The 19,754-nt window shown below is 41.6% G+C and overlaps 1 protein-coding gene across 1 annotated transcript in view; it reads left to right on the plus strand.

Annotated features, from left to right (window-relative positions):
* The window catches only part of SORCS1 (sortilin-related VPS10 domain containing receptor 1), a 310,060-nt gene that overhangs the window by 229,066 nt on the left and 61,240 nt on the right, over positions 1 to 19,754 (plus strand). Inside the window, exons 8-11 of the mRNA XM_010564989.1 lie at positions 4,063 to 4,181; positions 7,094 to 7,183; positions 12,177 to 12,356; positions 16,805 to 16,951. Of these exons, the coding sequence (XP_010563291.1) occupies positions 4,063 to 4,181; positions 7,094 to 7,183; positions 12,177 to 12,356; positions 16,805 to 16,951 (536 nt within the window). The remainder of the gene's footprint in view (positions 1 to 4,062; positions 4,182 to 7,093; positions 7,184 to 12,176; positions 12,357 to 16,804; positions 16,952 to 19,754) is intronic.

A 19,754-nucleotide genomic window follows, 5' to 3' on the forward strand; every position in this document is an offset into this window, starting at 1 on the left:
AAACACTTGACAACAAAGTATCCTGAAGAAAGTCCTACTCTGCTTAAGGAAGGGATTTGAAACTGTCCTGTGTACTTTTGCAGAGGCTCGCCAACCTCCAGTAGCCACCAATGACCTTCCATCTCCACCAGCTGAGCCAAGAAATGTCTCTGAGACAGTCTGGATGCATTTCCCTTGAGAACATATTAGCATGGAGCTCAAGCTAAACAGAAGAGACTAAAATATTTCATGGCACAGGGTCCCCCTGGCTCTTAACTTTTGCTGTATGTTAGCATTTGCAATTCTCTTTCGCCACTGAAAACAGATTTTGTCAAAGGTTTCCCTTACAAGATGTCTCCTCCATTCTTGTGTTCTGTGACTTTTCTTGCTTCCTCTTCAGAAATAGCTGCCATCCCCCGAGAAGAATCCTACTCTAGGTGTCTAAACCTGTCAAAATCAAAGTGTCTGGGGGTGTAAGAGCTGCATGTTGCTATGTTCTTCTCTCCAGGCACAGCATGACTTTGTTGTTGTATATTAAAAACAGCAGCTGTTGTTGGAGGTGAGGGTTCTGGAAATGAAAAGCATAATGTCCTAATTACCTATGGCAGGGAAAACATCTGTGCGGGGAAACTAATGAAATTAATTCCAGGGCTTAGCAACTGAATACATTAATTGACATTAATTAATGCTAAATTACAAAGCTCTGCCAATGGAATCACATAAAATGTCCATGAGAATCAAATGCTGAAACAAAATCCTTGAGTCAACGTGAGCACAGCAAAACTTCCCTTAGAAAAAAGAGGGATCCAGACACTGCAATAAACCTGTTTTTCCTTCTTTCTGTCTCCCATAGCAGAGGGAGCTTTTCTTGGTGTGCACATCTCAGGGTTTGGCTGTTTGGGAGATTAGCTTAAGCAATTTCAGTGCCCTGCCCTTTAGTAGTTATTACTGGCATTTTAGAATTGAAGCCATGGAGAATTGCACTGTAAAAGTTCACAGGAATTGCCTTAGTAAATCTTCATCAATGATACAGTCACTGTTGCACAGGCTCCTGCGATCACAGCAGAAATAGACGTAGTCCCCATTCCTCCATTAAAACAGGATAGAAAAAAACTTCAGTGACCTCTAATGGATGTCAACCTGACCTGCTCTTTAAAATCTTTTGTGGAGGAGATTCCTTAATCTTCTTTGCTGGCTGGCCCCAGCAGCACCCGTCCTGTTACCTCCCGGTGCTCTCAGGATAGGTAACCCATTTGCATGGGCAGTAAGACAGCCCTGCAGTCTCCTCTTAGTGTCTCCCAGACAGCCGGTGTGCCTGTGGAAGTAAAAGGAAACAAGATGGGAAACAGAGGTCTGATCCTACATAGCTCTATGCTGGGTGATTCGATCCCATGTATGAAAAGCCACCTAGTCTTGCCAACAGCTCAGGGGGTGGTGGGGCCAGCCATTTCAACTGATGCTGCTTTGATTGAGCTTGGGATTGCCAGGCTTTTCACTCAGGAACCTCATTGAGACAGAATGAGACCCCACCTGGAATAATGTGTCCAGCTCCAGAGCCCTCAGGACATGAAAGACACGGACCTGTTGGAGTGGGTCCAGAGGAGGCCTGAAAAAATGATCACCTCTCCTGTGAAGACAGGCTGAGAGAGTTGGGGTTCTTCAGCCTGGAGAAGAGAAGGCTCTGGGGAGACCTTATTGCGGCCTTTCAGTACTTAAAGGGGGCTCATAAGAAAGATGGGGACAAACTTTTTAGCAGGGCCTGTTGCGATAGGAGAAGGAGTAATGGTTTTAAACTATAAGAGGGTAGATTTAGACTAGACATAAGGAAGAAATTTTTTACAATGAGGGTGGTGAAACACCAGGACAGGTTGCCCAGAGAGGTGGTAGATGCCCCATCCCTGGGAACGTTCAAGGTCAGGTTGGATGGAGCTCTGAGCAACCTGATCTAATTGAAGATGTCCCTCCTTATTGCAGGGGCGGTTGGACTAGATGACCTTTAAAGGTCCTTTCCAACCCAAACCATTCTATGATTCTATGAATGTGGGGGCTGCTGTTCATGATACAATGGATTGAATTAAACAGGAGGAGTGGGAATTGGTTGTGTTGCAGGTGAAAAGATGCCTGCTCATTCTCCATCTTACGAGAAGGAGGGGACATGCTGCACCACACAGAGGTGGTGGAAGAGGCTCTGGCCCCCTTGTCCCCCACCTTCCTGGGAGCAGAGGGACAGAGGGCTGAACAGCTCTGAAAGGGAACTTTCCTGAACTCACTGGAATGAGCAGGCTGGGAGTTACGTCGTTCCCTGCCCTCTCGTGGCTAATGTGGAAAAAATCATGTCCCTCTGAAGGGAAGTGCATTTCGATCATGCTGTCTGGGCTGTATTAATTAATGTTTTGCAGTGAGCTGCGAAAGCATAAAATGTTATAAACTGCAGTGACTAATAATACTTAGCACTTTATATATTCCAAGAACTCTGCAAATGCTGGGGTAAAATCATCCCTCATCAAACTTTCCTGAAGGTTCGTTACCCTGCATGTCTGTTTTAAGCAGAAGTCAACAGCCCTTAGAAGCAAGGAAAGAAATGTCAAATGATAGATTTTAATTAAAACCAAGATTAAATATGAGATGGTAAAAATCCAGCCATTTCTGTTTCAGTGTAAAAAGCTACTTCTCTGATCAGAAGGTGGTAATTATATCAAATAAGGGCCTGCACTTCTCCAACAAGGAAAAAGATTAGAAGTAGTTCTAACATTAAATGCCATGTAGTGTTTCTGTCCTATAAGTGCTAATGCTAAAATGCCAAAATCCTTCTTCCTATAAATCAGCTTTGTCATTAAACAAAATGCAACTTCTTAACTGATCTGAAAGAGCCCAAATTGAATACTGAGAATCTGGTTGTGTATTGTAGGATAAACTACCACCATGAAGAAATTCAAATTGTTTTTCTTCAGGTGATGGATTATGAAGTGAGCACCCTGCAATGCTCAGAATAGGAGATGAGGACATCCCATACAGTTGCAGTGGATGAGATGGCTTTAGGGCTGCATTTAGGCCATTTACTTTGAACCATATGACTGACTGAAACTGCTAAGGCCTCTAGTTTCAAGAGAGGGTGGAATGATTGCCCAGGTCTGCCAGAGCGCATCTACCCGCACTGTCAACAGAGAAGTAGGTAAAACCCCTGAGCAGGGGGTGGTCTGAATTACTTTCCAAGGTGATCTGAATTACTCTGCAGAGTGCAAGGGCTTGTAGGAAATACAGAGGCGTGCTGTGGAAGGGGTTCTCAGTGGTGACACTATGGGGCAGACGTCCTCTGGTGTCCTCATACTTGTGTATGCTCTGGACCTTGCCCATGTTCTAAATAAACTCAGCATGTGACCATGGAGAAGCTGTCATGCTCTACAGCAAATGCCACACCATGGGGGTGACAGGGAAACTGTAGGGGCTCAGCACAGAGCGTATCTGCCCTGCAGTATAGACACAACTCTTCAGACCCATAGTTACTTTGAGAGTCACAGGACTTGTGCTGTTTGTTGCCTCTGTAAAGGGTCCTTCACAGCTCTGTTCCCTTGCTCAGTTCCTTGCTTTAAGCTTAAGCCTGATTATCATCCAAGTAAACTCAGCAGGACAAGTAACAGTGCTGAATGATATGCCCCCGACTAGGTTTCTGTCAGACCTGAGCCACAAACATTACATTGTGCCACCTTCAAATGTTGCCTCTGGTCTACTTCCAGCATGGAACCACAAGAGTGGCATGCAGTAATCAGATCAGCTATGCTGAGCTCTCTCTTGGTATAAAGGAGCAATGTATAGCTCTGATGTATGATATAGGGTGGAATGAAAGGAATAATGGGAGGCTGAGGCAGGTGAAGAAGGAAGAAACTTAAAGGAAGAAAGTAATCAAGAGTGGATTTATGAGGGGTGTAAAGGAAAGAAGTGTTGTGTTGTGTTGAATGGATGGTGTTGCTTTATGTCACGTGAGGCTGGGAAGCAGAAATGCTGCCTCAGCAGATAGGTTTGTGACAGTAAGAAGAATCTGTGCTGAGGATCTCAAGTGTCTTGGTTTTGTTCTTTTCATTTCAGATGCCCAATACATCACCTGCAAGATGCAGAACTGCAGCGAAGCTACTCGCAGCAAACCCTTTCCGGGCTATATTGACCATAACTCCCTGATCGTCCAGGATGATTATGTCTTCGTTCAGGTACAGGACACCCTCTTCTCTTATTTATTCTATTATTTTATATTTTATTATTCTGTATTACATTATTTTCTCTTCCATTCCTTTGGACGTATGTGCATGTGTATTAGCTCCCAACTAATCAGACAATACTGGATCCAAATAATAAAGGCACTGAGTGTATTGTTGCAGTTCCTTACAATGCTAATAGTGTTCCTTTTACCTCTAGTATCTTGTGACTGCAGGGTCATAGAGTTGCTGCCTCGAGCATCCACCATATGTACTGGAGTGCTCTGTGCCACTCCCTGCGATCTCATCAGCACTCTAGGATTACTGCTGTAACCCCCCAGCTTGAAGCGATGTGTCAGTCATCTGCTATTACAAGGGAGTAGACCAAAGCGTTTTTGAGCATGAGAGGGAAATAGAAAAGGAGGGAGGGAGTCAGGGGAAGAACCAAAGAAGGAGTAATCAGGCTTTATTGTTATGCCTCAGTTGTGATTATAGTGAAAAGGCTGAAGATGAGATGTACTCAGCCAAGCTGTGTTCCAGATGAGAGCTGGTGAATAGATCTGAACTACCGTGGGTTTCATTAGGCTGCCGCCAGTGTCCATTTAATAACAGCTGAAGAGGACGAAAATAACAACAGAATTGCAGGGAACATGGAGTTGAACTGGAAATCATTAGGACTAAACTGGTCTTCCAGTTTATATTCTGCCATGCTTGGGGATGGAGGGAAGAGAGAGGACTGATATTTTAAACTGGGTGAGCTGACTGCTAATTACCTTCAGTTAATGAACTCAGTCATAAACAACAGTCTAAATCACCCACAAAAAATCTGGGATGCACATTCCAGAATAGCTTTTGTGCCTAGTGTGTCTGAGGCATAAATGAAATGTTTATGTGGTAAGGAAAGCAGCGGCATGCATCACTGTTCAGCCATGCTCTCTCTTTCAGAATGACTGTGTGTTTGTCGCTTGAGTGACACAGGAGCTGGGGTATTTCTCTACATACATGAATTGATTTGTTACTTCATCACTGATGCCGTGGTGTTGTGCTCTTCAAGATTGTTAGTCTTCTCTGTTCTGACCTGATGTTATTACACACTGGAGAGAAGCCAGCCCCTTTGCGTCATCTAAAGTCACTGCTGGGGAGATTGTCTACCTTTCTGAACAGCCCTTGTATTTTGATGCATTTCTCTTTCTGTCTATAAACTGTTGTATAGTGTTCCCAGTGCTGTCAAATTTTGGCTTTGTTCTACCTCCATGCTAGCTGCATGGTGTAAGGAGGAGCATGTGAGGAGAGGCAGCCTCTTACAATGTTCCCCTTAATGCCCAATGGGACTTTGCACAACTTCATATATTCATGTTTGTAATGCACTTTGAGAAGGTATCATGTAATATTTGGATTTGGAAAGTTCCCATTTTAATCCTTAAACTTCTTAGGATTCTTAAACAGAAATAAATATAACAGGTCAAAGAGATAGTACTTGCCTATATCATTAATAATTAACACTTACAGGTATGAAATAATAATATTGTAATCCCTGGAAACAACCTCTGCTTTGTTCAAAGTAGTCGAATTCGCTGTTGGCTGGTAATTTAAAATGGGATTCTTCAAGTGGTTATGTATGTATCTGGATCTGGCTGGCTGGCAAGGAAGAGCTAAGTAACACGCTGTGGCTGATGCTGGACCCTGCCTTATCCCAGGCGCTGTTCTGCAGACGATGAATAGCCCTATACCAGACAGTAAAGACTTGGAAGAACAGATGAACACTGAGCATTCTACCCTAGCCTCCCCTATCTTCCTTGATCTCCATCTAGCTCTTCTGCAACTAAGGCATTTGGAATGAGAATTAGTAGGCTCAAAAGCAGGAGGATAAGGGAATGTGGGTTTATATCTCCCACTACACTGTGTTTTATTTACAAGCTCACACTCTCTCATAAACAACGCTTCTGGCCTCTCATCCCCTAACTTTTGCCCAATTCCCTTAAAAAAAAAATTGTTGAAGAGCTTTAGAATAAGAAATCGTTCTTATTTTACTTAATCTGGTATGAACCTAGCCTCTGTGTATCTTGCATTTTAAACTACTACAGTGCATTTTAAAACACTACTAAAGAAAAGTCTTGATAAGCCCAGATATCAGGCAATGAAAGCAAAGTTCTGCATGGAGAATCCCTTGGAATATGTGTTCTTCAGTATCTTTCATCCAAGGTTTTCAAAGTACTTTACAAACATTGATTATACTTCAGCAGCACTGGAAGCCAGATAACATTGACAGGTTTTTTTCTTTCTATTTTTCCCCCTCGTTAATAGGTGGTAGGAAATGAAACCTCACATTGCTCTAACGCAGCATTTTCAAGGTCTTGCCATCAGTATTTAGGCGCTTAAATAAATGGCCAGATCCACAGAAATACCAAATTGACTAAGCTTCTCCTGCCTTCAGGAGCTGTGAATGCTTAGCTGATCTTGTAACAGATACATATGATGGCTCGTACAGGGCCATGCAGGAACCAAAGGTAGAAGCAGAAATAGAAATCAAGCGTCATGTCTGCCAACCTGCTGATCTAACCAATGGCCTACACAGCAGCTCTGCAGATAGCGAAGAACAGACAGTTTTATGGTAAGGCAGAGGAAAGCTGTGGTATCAGCAGGTGACATAATGGCCCAAGTGAAGCCAGGACTCTACTTTCCCCAGACTTTCACCTGAAATTCTGGCCTTTATCTCTCTTTGCACAAAATGGGATTCCTCTTGCTTTCTTTTTCAGCCACTGTCAGTTGGATCAATGTTTATTCATCAACTGTAAGAGTGCTGCAGTTTTAAGCCATTGCTGCTAATACTGTGGTACTTCCCTTGACAGCTTTTGCTTGATATTTTCTCTGATAATAAAAAAAAAATTTAAAAAATCCTGATGATAACTTTCCTGCTTCTCTCATAGTTGACATCAGGAGGAAGACCACATTATTACGTTTCTTACAGGAGGAATGCATTTGCACAGATGAAGCTGCCAAAGTACTCCTTGCCCAAGGTAGGTTGTTGTTGCTGGAATGCCCATATGAACCTACAGATATTTTGATTGAACAGAAATTCTTAAATCCAACACAAGTAACTGCAAGATGACATGCAATGAGTGGAAATGTCATTCTTCTTTAACCGACTATTTGCAAGCAAGAAAGGACTGAAAACAATGTCAGCACTTTGGCTAGTCAAGGACATCAGCATGAAATGTAGACAGATACCACAGTCCTTGTCAATTACCATTTCTTTATGGTTAGTTAATTAAGTTTTGGAGAGGACTCTATATTTTTTTTCTTTTTTTTTTTTGGTCTTAAAATGCCCTTCTCCTGTCCCTATCCTGTGTGGGTTGCTTTTTGTGCTGTGCCTCATTAGCAGATTTTAATGGGAACCAAGCAAAGAGATGTCTTTGTGTGTCTGCTCCATATCTTCCCTAATTAAGAACAATGGTGAATTAGCATTGGAGCTTGAAAGGCTACTGCTGCCTTCTGGAGCTGATTTTTTTTTTTAAAGACCTATATAAAATGTTGGCTCCATTTTGAAGAAATCACCATTTTGCATCTGGGCTCGTAATAGCTTCTTAACAAAGACAGAGGATTTTTTTTTCTCTCTTTTTTGTGGCCTTTTCATTCTTGATATAGTCTGGCTTAAATGAAATTTAAGCTCAAAGGTAGCAAATGATCTTGTGGATTCTATGTAAGGTCTAACATCTGGAGACAAATGCATTCCCAGAAGTTAAGCAAGGATTGTCAAAAGGAAAAAAAGAAAGTGCAAGGTCAACCTGTTCCTAGGAGTTGAAAGTGCACCAGATTTTGTAGGTGGAAATATTAAAAGGGACAATTTGGCTAATATCACAACTGGCTGTCTTTGATTCCTCAACCCAACTGACCTGTTTATGGTGGGTTGACTGGGTGGCTTTCATATAACCAGACTGCAACTCAAACCCAGGTCTTCAATGCCATACCTTACCTACTCTGCTGTTGTACTCTTTGCTCCTGTTTACATCGCCTGAAAACCCAGCTTACAGGACATTGAGGACCCTACCAGAAGCCATGATATCTTCTTGGCTCTGACACAGGAGACCTGTGGTCTACCCCCAAATCTTCAGTCATGTTTAAAGATAGGTTGGTTTGAAACTTCCTGTCCAAGCAGGAGGGAATTACTCTGTCAATTCAGATAAATTTAAACAGGTATTATTTAAAGTAGCCCGTAGCAGAGGAGTTGTATTTTATAGCATGGTTATTGTAACACCCAAATCAAAATTGTCATTTACAGCTGATTCTGGCCATCTGTAGAGAACCTGCTTGCTCTGAACAGGTTGTCTCCTTTAGCCCACGCTTACTTTTCCAGCTGTCCACCTTCTCAAAGAGATCTCTGGAGAGCCAGGGGAAATGCACTACAATTAAATTGCAATGTGTTCTCAGAGAAGAGGAATTGGAACAATACATTCATGTTATTTGACCTAAAGAAAAAGGCAGATATTTAAGGAGATAAGATGCTTTGTCACAATCTTGGAGTATCTTCAAAGACCGAAGAGCTACATTTGGCTTGGAAGGAGCTACAGTGGAGCTGTGGCTGTCTAGGAGGCTGCTAGCAAAGCAGGATAGCTGTTTTTATTAAAAATGCACAAAGCCTTATACTGTTCAAGGAATTGAAACAAACAGCTTCTTTCATGCCTAAATTCTGTTTTATCTCCTTCAGCTAAGAAAGAGGGGCCAAATATGGTAAACAGTACTACGCGACTTATGAAATTGAAGACGGAAATACCAAGCTTTTTGTTTCTGCATGTCACTCTTCCTAAACTGGAGGGGTGCGAAGGCAGGCAGCTTTGGCAGGTGATACTGCTGCTCAGGCAGAAATGGCCTGCAGCAAATCAAAACTAAAGTATTCTTCTTGTTGGCATTGGTAGCCTGGTAGCCAGTTTGATTAAAAGCCTAAATGAACTTGAAACTCTCTCCCATACAAGAAGATGCCTGCATATGTGCATACAGGTTGTGTTAACCCTGTAAATGGTCTTTACTGAGACCTGTTAATTTCTGCAGGGATGTTGACCAGTGGGTTGGTACTGCCTATTCTGTACCACAGCACCACAATGTGGGCTCTGTCACAGACTCCGTAATGTCATTCATGATAATCACCTCAAATGTACACACAGGGTACATTCACTCCATTTTAGACCAATGCACTGGGCAGACATCTGTGATACTGAAGCAAGCCAAGCAATTTCTCTTTTAAAAAGACCTGCCCTTAACTGGTGCTGGGCTGAATACTGATGGGATGGGTGCATGTGGTACCTCTGTTTTAAATTCATCACCTTCTTTCAACCTCAGGATACACGTCCTGATGGAAGAAGCAATAACCACAAAAAAAATCTTAAATACAGACCTTAAAAAGAGCTGACAGTCCCAGTAATTGACAGGATAAAACAGGCATTACACATCCCTGCTATTTATCTTGCCAGGAAGAAAAGTTCCCTGACCAAGTGCAAAAAGGGCAATTGAAGCATGTTTAGTAATTCAGAAAGCCTTGGCCTTTAGTCATTTGAGTAGATGCCTGATCAAACCCATGCACAGCATCATGCTCTTACTTTTGTCTTTGGAAGGGCAAGAGGGACAGATAGTAGAACTGCATATTAATGTACTTCCAGTATGTGCTGGATCAGAGAAAGGAAAGCTCAGGCTCTCAGTAGGCAGATGCATGGGGAGCCACTGAAGATGACAACGACTGTTTGAGAAAGATGCTTGGCTTCACTTTCCTGTTCTTCCCTTTCCGTAGGGAGGTGAAACAAACATCTGTTGTAGTAGTGGAACATGCAGTGAAGCTCTTGCTCCATATCAAGACAAAGACTGTCTTTTTGTGTTATTGCTCCCCCCAAAAAAGCAACCCCCACTCTGAAAAAAGTAAAATAGAAGTTAATATGATATGCTGATTAATTTTAATTTTCCCAATGAGGAAACTAAAATTTCCTGATGTTGGTCAAAGACCTGTTTGATGCCCATATACTTACTGATCCCTTTCTATCAAGGCTTTGCATTGTTACTGTGTCTATTGGACAAGGCCATATTAAAAGGAAAAGTTAATTGATCCCCAAAGGCAAACAGTTGGAACACTATCATTTTTTACTTTCTGCAGTATGTATATTATGCCAATTCTGTCTCAATCTCCACTTCTCCAGGCTTAAATTCCTTCAGCCTTACTGGGGTCTTCTTTAGACTTGCATCTAACAGCATGATCTGATCAAAACTCAGGAAGCATCTAGTGAATAAATTATTTGCTTCTTAAGCATTCATGAAATTGCCTTTAGTTTTCCCTGGTATAGTCTTACTTATTATAGAGAGGTCTACCCATGTGTATATGGACATATGCAAAAGTTTAAACTTGAGATTAGAGCTGTGCTAGCCAACGTTGCCTGAAGCACATTGGAAACACCTACTCATGTAGATCTACCAGCAGATTGACTAGGGTGACAGTCTGAAATAAGGACCCTCTGACAAACAGCTGCAGCATTAACTTCTACTAGCACAGCTGGAGCTAAGAGAGGATATCTATACACAACCACAATTAGTAGAAGGCAGTGGGACTTATATTGCCTTTCCTGTTGCCTCAGGATTTAAGCCAATGTGTTCCTCCACAAAACCAGCCCATCTTCTGGAATACATTTTTCTCCATCGCAAAGAAGCAAGTAAATCAAGTGAATATCCACTCCATCCTCAGATCTGAATCTGGATGAACAAACAACTGTTCTGAATCTTAACTTCATGGTGAATCCACTTTCAAATTTATAGATTAGATTTCTTCATTACATTATTTTTCATCTTTACATTACAAGGCTCCATCTGGAAGTGTTAATTCCCCCTACAAAACCATGAGAAAGTGAATTGTTAAAGGCTATTATTAACAAAAGGAAGAAGTAGCATCAGCTTCCAAAGAGTATATTTTCTGATAAAGTTCCCAGTTTTGCATATAGAAAGCCCTGGCTGAGATTCATGGAAGCAGAATAACTTTGGGATATCTGCCCAAAACAGACAGAACAGCTGAATCTTCTGGGAATCAGCTGGTGCTAAGAAATCTGCATTTCTTTTCCTACCTCCACAGATTTTTATGGCACCAAAGAACTCGGGATGCCTGTGCTGGGCAGATAGAGCCTGGGAATTTCATTATAACAATCGCTCTCGGTGGCTTTTTTCCACTGGGTAATAATTTCTCCAGGCATTGAAAGAGGGAATCAGGTTTAATAGTTTCTGCTTTTTCTTTAATTATGCAATCTTTTCATTCCTTCCTGCCTGCTGTAACACACAGAACAAACAGACTAAAACAAAACCTTACTCATAACACTAGTGATCTAACTACAATTCTGCTCTTTACATCTAGTGAGGGTTAGGGTTGTCTTTCTGTTACGTTTCTTGGGGGAGTGTTCAGCACAGTGGTCCAGGCCCTTGGCTTCTAGTCAACACTGTCATTAGAAATAATAAATAACAGCAGTACTGGCTGCAGATGTTAACCCATGAGATTCTCCTTGTATCAGTTCAGAAACTTGGTTTCTGAATGCTAGGCAAGAAGCAGGTGTTTCAGATGCTGCGTTTTTCTTCTTTTTAAAAAAACCCCACATTTTTAATATCTGTGATTCCACAGTCACAAGTGGAATCACTCAGATGAGAAAAAAAGTGCAAACTAAATAAACACCACCCCCACCACCCCCAACAAAGTACTCATTAAAATGACAGTGTTGGTGCAAGGGGGGGAAAGTGCTGCTGTATAACACTGTACTGCCAATGTAAATGTTCAGTTAACACCTCATGAGTTAATTACTGCTTTGAAAATTGGCAGAAGATAGCTAGGGTAAAATATTCCTGGATGGGATTATCTGCTTACAGGAGCGTTCTCTACAGTTTCCGATTAAACTCCAGCCTAAATATATCCCTTGCTCCACCACAATTGCTTTGGTGCCCTTGGAAATGATGGAGCAGAGGTCCCTCTAGTAACCTTCCTCTCTTTTCTTTCCCCAGGACATGCATGTTATCAGCACCGATGAGAATCAGGTGTTTGCAGCTGTACAAGAGTGGAACCAGAACGACACATACAATCTGTATATCTCTGACACCCGAGGGGTGTACTTCACCCTGGCCTTGGAAAATGTCAAGAGTAGTCAAGGGCTGGAGGGGAATGTGATGATTGACCTCTATGAGGTATGTCATGACTCCAAATATCTCATTGCTATCTCAGGAGCTCACGTGATGCCAGTACCATTTCCTTCTTGCACATTAGTCTCATAATATGCGTGTGAAGAGCAGAGCCAAAAAGTAACTAAACACATGGGTTTACCCTCCTTTTGCTTAAGGGCCTCAGTGCAATCCGCTGAGTTTCAAGGCCAGGTTTTACACAGGTGTTGAATTTAGGCCCAGCCTAATACTATGAACAGGTTCACTGCTGTATTCTCCTGTAGGTTCTCAGGTGAGCTCATAGGTCTTTCATGCACAGGTAGATAGGCATCGGAAGATGCAGTGGAATAGTTCATTCAATCCCTAAGAGGAACCCTTTAAGTTTCTCAGCCAAAGTCCTCCTGACCAACATTGGTCCAGCCTATGGCTTTAAAAGCTCCCAACACTCTGAATAGTATCAATCTCTAATTTTTGTTGCATTTCTGACAGCCTAATCTCTTGTTTTAGAAGTAAGGAGAGACAACAGTTTTCAGCTATCTTTGTGACATTTCTCAGCTTGGACTGTTCTGGGACCTGAAGTGATTTTAGATATGCCATCTTGGGCTATCTCATGAGCATGGGCACTCTCCTACCTCATTTCGATGTCCCTTTTACCCCCGAGCCTTTTTCTGACAAGTACATTCTGCCTAAGGTACCTGTAAAAAGGCCAATTTACATTGTCTTTTATGACAACTGATCCTAAGAATAGGACTTTTAATGTGCCCTTGTACTTCTCTTGCTCTGCTGCCTGTTTTACTCTTGGAGACAGCACTCAACTAAGTAGAAATTCAGTCCTCAGCTGCTGTTTTGAGGGTCAGCTTCTTTTTTCAGGTCTCCGTCATGGGATTTTCTTACCATTTAGAATAAAGACGATGAACTAGATCTGAGTTCCTTTGAAAATGAAGATGCTTCCCATATTTGCCCATCACCAGCTGAATATTAGCTCTGCTATGTAGTTTGCCTTCAGCTGCCCTTTACTTGGAAACCACCTTGAATTGCCCAAACAGAGAGCCCTAGTGTTGTACATAAATACAGATGAACCGTAGGAGGATGGGCACTGGCACTTCAGTCATTTGGAGATTTTTACCATTAATCTCTCTGCAGCACTGGCAGCCCATGGAAAAACTGTTGCCTCTTATTACTGTCAGCTTGAGAAGCAGTTTCACTGCATTATGTAAAGGTGTCCTACATCCCAGGGGGGAAGAAAAGCCTTTGTTTTGTTTTATTAGGCTGACACCACACAGTAACCTGGATTGAAATTGATGGAATCAGACTTGTAGCGTCATATCTGCTGATTATCTAGATAGAAAGAATATTGGCTGACACTGAACCTGGCGCAAACCTTCCTTTCAATTTGATGTTCTAGCTGGAAGGGAACAGAAAGCCATCCAGCGTGATTCTCCCAGTAGGGTTGTTGCAAATGATGAATGCTTTAGGGGTAAATGGAAATGAAGACGAGAGAAGAAAAAAATGCATAGATAAATTAAAAGGAAGTGGAGAGATTGCAAAATGAGTCCTTCTGTGGTGACAGCAGAATATTTAGAAAAGCAAGATTATTTGAGAAGATGCCAGAGAAAGACCTGTTTAATGTGCACGTGTCTGTATGTATGTTTGTCAGGTGTTAGAATTAAGTTCTTCTGGTTGCATTGTAGTGAAGGTGTTTGCGTGCATAGATTCCTAAACTGTTTTTACATCAGGGATAAATCTGCTCAGTGCTGCTCAATGGGGAATTGCATTGGGCATGAAGAGAAAATAGAAGTTCTTTCATGGTGCCTCATCATGTTCTCCCTTCTCTTCTCCTGTAAATCATCAGGAGCCTTTCACTCAGAGATTGTTATTTCAGTGTGTGGACTCTTCTGCTGCTGGACCTTGTAGAGGATGAGACCACTCCTAGAGGGACGCTATTATCCCCCTCTGCATGTTGGACAGAGCAGGGTATGAGAATAGCTCTCATCTCCACCACCTTCCAGTGCCACTTCATCAGTAGCACACTGGACTCAGCATTCAGTGGGTCTGCAGTCACAAAACGGCTGTCCTAGAGACCATCTTCTAGAACAAGGGAAGAGCAAGAATCACTGGCCATTGGGTCTGAGTGCCCTTTCTAGTTTCTGCACCTCTCCAGTGATGTGGTATGGCTCTGCTTGGTTCCGTAGTTGGACTGGTCCGCAGCAAGACAATCCTGCCTGTGGGAATCCATGACTGAAGTGATAACAGACTGTAAGGAGATGTGTCTATAGCTATGGTATATATCCCTGTCACTCTGGGACTTATTTTTTTTTAGCAGTATGCATCTTGGATGGGAAGTATGTTTGACGTATAAAGTTGGTGATGGGGAGTGAAGAATGTGTTTTGAGTTGTGTGAGTGTTTTGTATGAATCTTTCTAAAACTGTAGATAGCATTTGTAACTGCACACAATGCATTCGGGGCAGTGAGGATTGTCTACAATGCCTGTGTGGGAGCTGATGGAGTGCTTTTCTCTCTGACCACTGGTGGTCATACACTTACTTGCATATGTCTTTCTCACTTACAACTGCATGAACAGCAGGGATGAACAGATCAATGTGTGTGTCATGATTGTGTATATGCAATAGGTGTATCTCTTCCTACTGACAGCACACAAACATGTTTAGTGCGTGTGGTCTTTTTTTTAAGATAAAGCTGTCTGAGACTGACAGTATAAGTTACACTTTGCTTTCTCAGGAAAGGATTCTGAGTCCCAGACCATGACTAGAATCATAAAAAGAAAAATTCACAGGATTTCAGAACACATTTATCACCTGATATATAAAATGTTCTTTAATCATTTATGGCCAGCATTTCACAGGGACTATATAATACAACTATTTCAGGACAACAAAGAAAAGTACAAATGGAGCTATAGGCTCTGGCCTCTGGTAGTAAAGGCAGAACTATGTTATTTTTCCAGCCCTCTCTATTCATGCAGTATCACTGGGAAACAGAGTACCCTTGTCTTTTCAGGGTGCCTTTCTACTACAACAAAGAAACCCTGAATATTTAGTTGGGTGGGATGAAACAATCCAGCTAAGAAATTGAAAAGATTATCTTTTTATGCTTATATCAACAATAAATTAGTTAACTACTTAATTTAAAGACTATTGCCTATTATAGCAAGTCATGTCTAAGTCTTTACATAACTTCAAATGAAATTCAGTGCCATTGCTCAAGCAGGGAAGTGCTATTTGGAATGACTAAGTACACCAATGTACTGTACCAATGCACTGTACACTAGTAGTCCCACAGCATGTGACTAAAAGTGCAGTAAGGTCCTATTCACTGGGAGCTGTAGCATCCAAGTCCAGCCACATAATTAAATCAGTTGAGCTGGAACAAACTCTGAATCTGCTGTGTAACCATTTGCCACATGATGCCATTTAAGTAATTTTTATGAATAAAAAGTTTTGATGAATGATTCTGTGTACTAGTTCTACATCATAAGAAGAGATGGGTGGCTGACTGAACAGACTTGCTGTAAACCAAAAAGTTTCTCACTTTCCCCCTCCTTCTCCCGACTTCACTTTTTATTGCAGCACTCACATTGCAGAATGACAGCCTAACAAATTCATTCGCAAGCTGCAGCAGCTATTGGGCTATTGATTTTCAGTGCGCTGAGAAGATGGGAACATACTGCAGTGTGAGTTGTGGTTTGAGGTTGACTTTTTTTTCTCCCCAATAAGACACTTTTGGGCTTGGTTCCAATGTGAGTCTGTTAGCATCACATCTTTACAAAACCCTCCTGCAGGTCTATGGAGGAAAGCTGTTGGGTAAAACACCAGGAAAAATAAAAGAATGAGAATCTCATTGCTAGCTCTATAACTAGCATTCTGGGTGGCCTTGTTTGAGTCACCAGTGCTTTGGTTTCCTCAAAACACGAAACCATAATAAAAATACCTCTGTGGCCCAAGTTATCCTGTTGAAACACTGATGATTATGAAACACATTGGGATCCTTAGATGAAATGTCTTAGGCTGTATGAGAATACAAGCACTGCACTGCAAGTTTATGTGTGTGTTATGATTTTCTTTGCAAGACCATAATTTCTGCTGTTTCCTGCTACTGGAGTGCAAGAGGCAAATAATTGCCCTGTGCATATTTTGTCTTTCAGGGGAAAGGATGCCTACACAGTTGAGAGGTTGTCACTTTACGGATAGTGCCATTGATATCTTACCATGTTCCTGTGCTTATTCTGAAACATAAGCTTGCTTTTCCATTTGTCACCTTTCCACCTGTGATGGTCTTATCTTGTCCCCAGCACCTCAATTTCCCTTCCTTTCATGCTCCTTGGCAATTCTTGCCCTGACATCTACCACACTGACACAGTCACCGGCTCCCTGTTGGGTTTGACAGGGCAAGAGAGACACGTGCACAGAACCTGTATTGGCTTGATCTATTTTTCAGCCATGTCAATTTTTCCTAGGTAGCAGGGATAAAGGGAATGTTCTTGGCTAATAAGAAGATTGACAACCAAGTGAAAACTTTCATCACCTACAATAAAGGGAGAGACTGGAGTTTGTTGCAGGCTCCAGACACTGATCTGAGAGGAAACCCCGTTCACTGTCTCCTGGTAAGTACCTGGAGGGGAATTTGGGGGGTGGTAACATCCCAGAACAATCTTTTTCTACCAGGTAACACAAGAAGGAGAACGCAGCTCGTCTCTCCATGCGGTGTATCTCTTGGAGGGAATACTGCATATTAAAAGTGCAGTACATCAGGCTTGGGCTGCCAGGTGGTATTGCAAGAGCTGGCATCGTAATTTAGCTTAATTTAATTTAATTTCTGGAACAAAAGGAAGCATCGTAGATCAGCTTCCTTCTGCACAACTAATGGTCTCCCCTTAAACAGCAGGTGAAGCTGGATGCCGTTTCTGCGCAGTTGATTCTCTGGACGCTAGATGGGAGGAGTGAGCTATTGTAGCTCGGAAACTTTCAGGGACCTAATAACTTGAGACAGGCTCAAAGGGAAGGAGAGCTCTGATTTCTTTCAGGCTGCTCTGTTGGCAGTATTAATATTTATCATTTTCTCTTTGAGCTTAGAAGTGAGAATCGACACATTCATCCAAATATATGTGTAGCTATGTGTTGGGTGTATATTGTATCTATCTCTGTACTTAGTGATATAGTTCAACATATAGATAAGTCTTTAATCATCATTATATGCAAACAGTTTCCAAGGGTGAAAGTGAAATACAAGCAGTGTGAATAGAATTGGAGATCTCTGTCAAATTAGAAAGCTTAGACTGATCTCAACATATTTTTCAACCAATATAATCCATACATGGTAGTGGGATAATACTCAGAACCCCAGCCTTTGGGATTCCCAATAGCTTTTATATTATGCAAATTCTAACATAGTTACAGGCAGAATCAGGGGCATTATTTAGACTGCTCTTCCTCCTGATGTCTGGTACCTGCATGTTGTTTCCCATGAGAAAAAAAATGTTGTTTCCCATTTTGAGGCTGTAAGTTTTTTAGAATCTTAATCAGTATTATATTTTGTACATTGTGGTAAGTATCTGAATGCTGCACTAATCTCTTAACTGAACGCCATGCATTATTGCAAAAGCAAAGAATAAATAACTTGATATTGAATTCAAATAGTTGATTTTTTGATTAAGCCAAAATGCAAGCCTTTCATTTTCTGTCCAGTTTGGAAAAAAAAATAAAATAGGGAGGACTGGGGGCCAAACAGAAGAGTTATATCAGAGCGTGACTAAATTTGTTTGGGTTTGTTTTCTTCTTCCAAGTTTTTAAAAATTGTAACTAAGGGCATTTTTTAATTAAATCTTTCTATGTGATAAAAACCAAAAAGATGGCATTCAGAAAACTTTGCAGACATAAAACAGTTGAATTTTTTTGGAAGGAGCTATGTGTAGAAGCCTTTGTGTTTCAAATAGATTGTAATCTAGTTTTAACTCAAGTGAACATATTCGGTAAAAAACCCATACCTTGACTTTTTCAAATTATGTCTAATTTTATCAGAAACCCAAGATTTTTATTATATGATAAGATAGTGTAATAATTTAGGGGGCTGGCAAGGCAGAAGAAATAAAAACCATGTGGACAAGTAAAATAATCAAAGTAAACATTATTTTTCCATAAATTTTAAGTTTGAGTTCTGAGACAAGGTCTTTCTTGGTATTGTTGTGCACTGATCAAGAGAGATCTGACTTGCTGTTGTGGTTATAAATGAGCCAGAGGTACTGCTCTGTGGGGTCCTTATGGAACAGTCGTTTGCAGGAACTGTGTATTTTATATGCAAGGGTATGCTGCCACTGTAGTTATCCACGATATAGTGGAAGTAGTCATATGACTGTGTAGAAACCAGGACTGGATGGTTCTTACGGAGAGAGGGGATTATGGCTCCCTTAAGCCTTCCCATCCATACTGTATCTACTACTATACTCATGGGCACCTGAGAACACAATTCATTTCATTTAAAATTAGACCAGATATGCCTGGACAAGCTGGAATTCCCTTGAGGGTGGTAAACTTGAACAAGCCAGGCAAGGGGTCATAAGCAGGGGCAGAAGTGTGGGCACGTGTAGGGACACGGTGATAACTGACCCAGAGAAGTTCTTGTTTCTCTGTGGTTTGCATTTACATCCTTGTAGCTCCACTGTGCACAAACCACTATTTAAATACTGGTTCATTTTTATTTTGCTCTCTATGCAACCATGTATTTGCTCTGAGAATTGCTTCCACCTGTGCAAGCTCGATGTAGGCTTGTCATCCTGTTCGCACTGAAAAGCAACCACTTCTTAAATGGACTGTGAATTGGGCTGGGGTGGGCATCTCAGATCTGTGGGCATCCGTAGAAATTGGTCCATGATTTCAGGGTGGTAAGGGACAAATGCTCAATGAACTTAAACTGTGTAGCTCAGTCTTTGCCCTTCCAGAAGGAGAACGGAAAGGAACTTAGTCAGCCCTTCCCTGTGATAAGACCAGAGGAATGTTTAGCCATGTTTATTTTTCCTCTTCCCTTTTACATCAGGTAAAACAGGCAAGAGGTTTATTTCATTGTCTGAGCTGTCTGAGTACTCCTTCATGCTTAGGTTGTCACAAGCTACAAGAATGGCAGCAGAGCACAGATCATCAGCTGAGCATACAGGGTCTCAGGTGGTCAACTTGCAAATTTGCAAGAAAGCAAATAGATGAAATCTGAACTAAACTGACTTGTTAGGTCTTCTACAGGAACAGGCGGTCTGCCTGCAAGAGAAAGGGAGGATAGCGGTACAGAAAATGCACCAAACCAACAAAGTAAAATAGCAATCCTGCAAGAGAGAGACAAGCTATTTAAAAATCTGATTTGAGCTTCACACTTAATGGTGGGGGAAGATGAAGGCAGAATATGGAATGCAAGCATTCAAG

This window comes from Haliaeetus leucocephalus, unplaced genomic scaffold (assembly GCF_000737465.1).
Source record: "Haliaeetus leucocephalus isolate CR32 unplaced genomic scaffold, Haliaeetus_leucocephalus-4.0 Scaffold184, whole genome shotgun sequence".
Lineage (NCBI taxonomy): Eukaryota > Metazoa > Chordata > Aves > Accipitriformes > Accipitridae > Haliaeetus > Haliaeetus leucocephalus.